Source organism: Stegodyphus dumicola, chromosome 4 (genome assembly GCF_044657685.1).
Source record: "Stegodyphus dumicola isolate Sdum_Otavi_A_Nest chromosome 4, ASM4465768v1".
NCBI lineage: Eukaryota > Metazoa > Arthropoda > Arachnida > Araneae > Eresidae > Stegodyphus > Stegodyphus dumicola.
In genome coordinates, this window is record NC_140771.1 from 169638091 (window position 1) to 169644192 (window position 6102).

The 6102-nt window shown below is 33.9% G+C and overlaps 1 protein-coding gene across 1 annotated transcript in view; it reads right to left on the reverse strand.

Moving 5' to 3' along the window:
• Mvd (mevalonate diphosphate decarboxylase) overlaps positions 1-6101 on the reverse strand; it is a 47474-nt gene extending 41373 nt beyond the window's left edge. The window contains exons 1-2 of the mRNA XM_035357491.2: positions 5944-6101; positions 5629-5699 (exon numbers count right to left, since the gene is read on the reverse strand). Of these exons, the coding sequence (XP_035213382.1) occupies positions 5629-5699; positions 5944-6001 (129 nt within the window). The 5' untranslated portion in view covers positions 6002-6101. The remainder of the gene's footprint in view (positions 1-5628; positions 5700-5943) is intronic.
• Between the last annotated feature and the right edge of the window lies 1 nt (position 6102).

The window sequence follows — 6102 nt, forward strand, 5'->3', positions numbered from 1 at the left end:
ATGTAGCATGTTTTTTCAGCAAGGGCCGTTTTGTTGTATACACTAATTGGTGGCATGTGCGCTGCAACAATCATGAATAACATTCATGATTATCGAAATGTCCGCCCCATGCGAGGTATAGTCAGCGATATATTTTCTGTCAGCAAGAACCTCGTCTGCTGCAGACATTCACGAGCAGATTTGTGAAGTTTATGGAGCTACTGCCCTGAGTGAAGGCAAAGTGCATAAGTGAGTAACAGACTTCAAAGCTGGCCGTAACAACATCTATGATGAGACCTACTCCGGTCACCCGTCTGTGATCACAGACATTATGGTAGCTTCAGTTGAAGTGAAAATTCTTGAGAACATACGTTTCACCATAAGCACTCTTTCAAATGAATTTCCTGAAGTGTCTAGGTCAGTGCTGTACAAGATTGTTTCTGAAAGTTAAGGCTTAAGAAACTGTGCTCCCGCTGCGTCCCTAAACTCCTAACGGAGCACCACAAAAACAAAAGATTTGAGTGTTCACTGGATTTTTTGACTTGTTATAATAAAGAAGGTGAAGCCATGTTGAGTCGGATCGAAACGGGAGACAAAACATGGGTTTCACATGTCATGCATGAATGGAAGCAAGAGAGCATACAGTGTAGACACACACACTCTCCTGTAAGGGTCAAGGCCAAACAGACTCTGTCCCAGCACGAGATCATGGCATACGTCTTTTGGGATAGGCATGGTCTTCTGTTGGTCAACTTCATGCAATGCAGAACCACCATAAATGCAGTAGCTACGGTCAAACCCCCATGAGAACTACGCAGAGCAATTCAAAGCAAAAGACGGCGCAAGCTGACAAAGGGAATTTTGCTACTCCATGACAAAGCAAGGCCTCACACCACAGCTCAGACCCGAGCTTTATTGGAGACTCTTATGGATAGGATGTTTTGGACCATTCCCTACAGCTCAGACCTTGCACTAAGCAATATTAATCTTTTTTACGAACTCAAACATCATCTTGGCGGCAACAACTACAATGATGAGGAAGACGTGAAAACAGCTGTGACCTCTTAGTCATCCAAGCAGGTAGCAAGTTTCTATGAAGAGGGTATTCAAAATCTAGTTCTAAGATATAAAAAATGTTTAAACAAACTTGGCAACTAGAATAATAGAGAAACATATGTAATTCAAAAATAGAGAAACGTATGCAGAATCTGAAAATAAATCTGGGTTTTGAAAATTTTCTTTCATTTGGTTTTTATTTTCAAATGACCCTTATTTAAAAACACACTTCGCATATTATCATGCCAACAGTAACATTTCCTTCAATAAGTTTAAGCAAAGTTCTAGCACAGCAGTGAGGCGCAGAAACTAAAAAAAAAACTTTTTTTCTTTTCTCTCCGCAAATCACACCATACACCCACTGGGGCAAGAGGACCAACATTGTTTTGACATGAAAACAGACTTCCATTAACTTGACAATATTACTATTTTAACTGACAGTCTAGACATTAATGCATGGTTATTGACTTCTCTTATATACTGTTCCAATCAACAACAGTGCAATGATTCATATCAAGTTGATATTAACAAAAATCAATGAAAGTTAATTCTAAACACCATACATAAATGAAAAAAGCTGACATTAAGAAATTCATTCTTAATCTGTCAAACCAATCTCAAGAACGAAATCCACTTTTTTCATTGTGCCATATCTTTACATCTCGATTTTGGTGCTTCCTTCAAATTAGAGTTCTATTACAGTCAAAAGTCGTTAATCCGGACTCGCCGGGACTTCGGCGATTCCGGATTATAGATCATCAGTTTAAATCTCGTAAGATGGCATGCAGAAATTCTAAAATTAAAAATATGAAACCGTAATTTAGGAAATAAAGAACAACTATGATCTAAAGGGTATCAAAAAAAAAAAAAAAAAAAAAACTTAATATTTATTAGTTTACTTTATTAAACATTTCTTTCAATGTAAGTTGTTTCATTTTATGTGATAATACTTTCTCATTAATTCTATAAACAGACATAATTTCTTGTTCAGTTACAAAGTTCCGCTGTTCAAGTCCTGTTAATTGCTGTGCCGAGAATACCCACTAACTTGTCAATCGAAATTTTTTCGTTTTCACTAACCTCTCCGTCATCTTCTTCATGTCTTTATCCATTTTTTGCAGCAATTCCACTTTTTGTTTGACGGACATCGAAACATACTTTCGTTTTGTAGATCCTTTGGGAGCTCCAGCATCGGAAATTCTATTTGACATAATCGAAAGTTCAAGTTTACTTTTATAAAATTGCTCTTACAGTCTGCAAAAAATAATAAGCCGCATCCAATTCGAAGATTAAGGAGCAACGCAATCATCAACATTAACTGAAATAGATAATTAGATAATTTTAGCTTATACCGTCCATTATACATTAAACACGCACACGCCTATGCACAGTCGTAAAGGTCTTACGTGCATGCATAAACGCCTATGCACATGTGTCAACGCAGCGCATGCGCAGAAAGTTTTTAGCTTTGAGGTCCGGATTATAGATTATTCCTGATTATGGGTGTCCGAATTAACGACTTTTGTCTGTATTGTTTTTCATGCACTTTCTTTCAGAGTGAATAATTCCCTGATCCTGAAAAAATTGTATGAAAGGTGTTTCATCAATAGGTAAGTCCCAAATTTTCATATCAATAGTAAATACAATAATAGTGAAAACACAAATGATCGTGGCATCTTTAGAATTTGTATTCTCATAGCCAAATTTAAAAAGGCATTCTTTTACTTTCTTAAAAAAAGTAAATATTGTAATAATTTTAAAAACAAACATTGGATGACAACTCTAGTCCTGATAACCAGACAGAGTCATATTTTGCATATTTGCCTTTCTTGCGTTAGGGTTGCCGCAATTGCTTTTGGCAACACTGGCATCAACAATAGTTTGGCGATTTTTTACGGCCCTCAAAACCGAATAGTACCTTTTGGCTTTGTGTAGCAGCGATTTTTGCCCCAAAAATCATTGCTACGCAAGCCAAAATACCAAGTCAAAGAACTGCACAAACTTGGTATCCATGTACTGCCAAGTTTCGCCAAGGGATACCCTAAAATATACTTTTACCAAAAAAGCATATAACTGTGTGCAGGGAAAAAGAAAGCAAAAAATTTGTATAGTGATTTTTGGATAAATGTGTTTAATTTTTTTATGTAATATGTAATCCTTATTCAGTAATTAAAATTTGTATTTTTAATTGAAGTGTGTTCTCCTTTGACAATGTTTAATGACTGATATTCAATAGCGATAGTTTGGAAAACTTTTTTTAAAAAAAGAAAGTTGCACCAGTTTGCATTCGTTGTATAATGAAAGAAACGAAATTTAAAACCAGTAAAATACCAAAATTTCCCAATAAAAATGTAATAATTTAATTAAAATGCTTTAATTTGAATTTTAATATTAGTAAAATATATATATTTTACTTTTGCTTCATTAAGCACTGAATTTATTTAACTTAAATTTGTTTTATATATTTTTATTGCTTATGAAAGGGCGGCTGATGTGTCGAGGAGGCATTCAGAATTCTCGGATGAACTATTATAATTAAATAATTTAAGATGGTTCATATTTTAGATGAATAGAAACACAGAGGTTTTCCAGGGAAGATGAATTCAACTGAATCTGATCTATCGCTTCTTGATAATGTTGAATCAGATTTGATTTTATTCCTTTTCCTATTTTATGTACTTTTTTATATTTCTGTTCTTGGAATTTCTTCTGGTTTAAAAACACCGATTTTTTTTTTTTTTTCTTTTTTTTTTTTTTTTTTTTTTTTCTTTTTCTTTTCTACATTTTTATTGAGAAATTCTGAGATTTTACTAGTATTAAATTTCATTTCTTTCATGTGTTTCTGGATTTGGGTCTAAATTTCTTAACTATTTTGTCAGTAATTTATATGTATACATAACTTTTAAGTGGATTTTGATTAATTTTTCTGTTAATTCTATTATAACAGTCGAGGTTAATCTTTGGCTTATGGTAACTTGGCGATTTTTTGGCAAAAATTTGGCAACCAACCCTGCTACAGCAACCTGCTAGCTTTGTTTTGGACGCCATTTTGTTTTCACGAAGTAAAAGCACTTTTTTTTTTTTTTACTCAACATTTTTTCCAACAATCTGCTAACAGAATTATGCTTATACTAGAACTTTTATGCAACAAAAATGCTTAATCATTACGAAGATTACGTGCAAAATTGGAAGAAAGTGCTGAATCACAAACTGCTTGGTGCGTTTATAAGAATTGCACATACACGGTATCATCCATGTACACGTCGACCTATTTTCACTTAAAAAAACATCCTATAATTGCACAAAAATGGCATTGCGCACACTCTTGACTTTATCCATGTACACTACTAAAGTCCTAGCTAGTAACTTTTATTGCCTTACCAAAATGTCGCCAAACTACCTGTTACCATATTCTAAAGATTAGCCACAGTGGATTCTTTTAACAGCATAAAGTTTGTAAGACTTAAATGAAAAATTACTGGAAACTATTTTCAACACAGTTTGCAGATGTTCATCAGTTAATCGGGTTCTTTTCTTATTTACATTTAAACTTAACTCAATGGCATAACAGGCCTAATGGGCCAAGGCCTGTAGTGCCCGAAATCTGCTTTCTTGCCCGTGGGCCCCAGGGTACGTAAGCATATGCTCTGAACATGTGGTCAGCTTGGTCACAGGACCCCCAGTGTTTAGTCCCCAAGTGAACTTGGTACTCATTTTATCGACCCAAGTGATGGAAATCGAGGGATGAAAAGCTCAGTCAACCTTACCTAGCCCAGGAATCAAACCCTGGACCTGTGGTGCAGCTGCGCAATAAGCTAGCCACTGCGCCACCAGGCCTCCTTATTAAATACTGGGGGGGAAAAAAAACTGTTCACACAGAAATGCATTGTTTAACAAAGTGATTATTCTTAATGCAGAAATCAGTAACTGAGTGCATTTATTTTTTCTCTGCATTTGCAAAAAACACATAACTGGAATGAATTCATGGGCCACCAATTTGGTATCACAGATGTAATTATGATACATATTTTGATTAACTCTTTCCTCTCATTCTGCAGTTTCATTTATAAAAATGCATAATTACTAGAGCTTAACAGATTTTAGAAAACTACAGCACAGAATGATACATGCGTCTTATTTTTCAGAAAATGCAGGATTAGTTTGTCTTATAAAAATATGATTTTTATATTTTAAATAATTCATAATTGACAAGTTAGATTTCTCTGAGAATTGGCCTATTTAGAAATGTTGACTGCATTGCGAATACATACTACATGATGCAAATGCGTACCTGCATTTCTTCCTGCAAAAAATTATTAATGCAGTGTTTCCTCCAAATCTTTAATATGAGTATCGGTTATACAAGACACTATACAAGGATATAATGATCTCTGTAAATACACCAGTCAAAATGATAACATGCAGGCACTGGCATTTTCTTTAAGAATCTAAAATACTCCTAAATTATTAATACAGATTCAGTCAAACAAAGCTTGCCAATTATTTGTCAAATGATTGATCCTAATATACAAGTACAAATCTGATCTCTAAGCTTTATTAATATATATTATTCAAATGAGCTGATAAACTTACGATATTCTTTGACAGAGTCACACTGATAGAATCATTAACAGGCAAAATTAAATCTTCGTTCCTTTTACCCCCTAAATTGAAGGGAAGAAAAATAGACAGAAAGAAAAAACATTAATATCCATCTACGTAATATAAGTTTGAGAAAAAGTATTCATATTATTCACGTTGCTTAAAAAAAAAAAAAGTATAACTTAACATTTAGGTAAGCAAAATATTTTATTTAAAAAGTTAAAAGTTGTTTCGGTTTCACAGCTATCATGAATAACGTTTATCTAAAAAAAAAAAAGATAAATTCCAATCTTATTATATACGTACAGTATTTTATCACAGCAATATTAACAGGTGCTACAGCTGTATACATAGAAACTGACATCTTTACCCCAAAAATTCAAAAAATGAAGAAATACTCAATTTAAACTAATTACTTCTGCCCGCAGAGTTTTGTTTCGTCACGTCAGAAAACGTTTTCCCGAA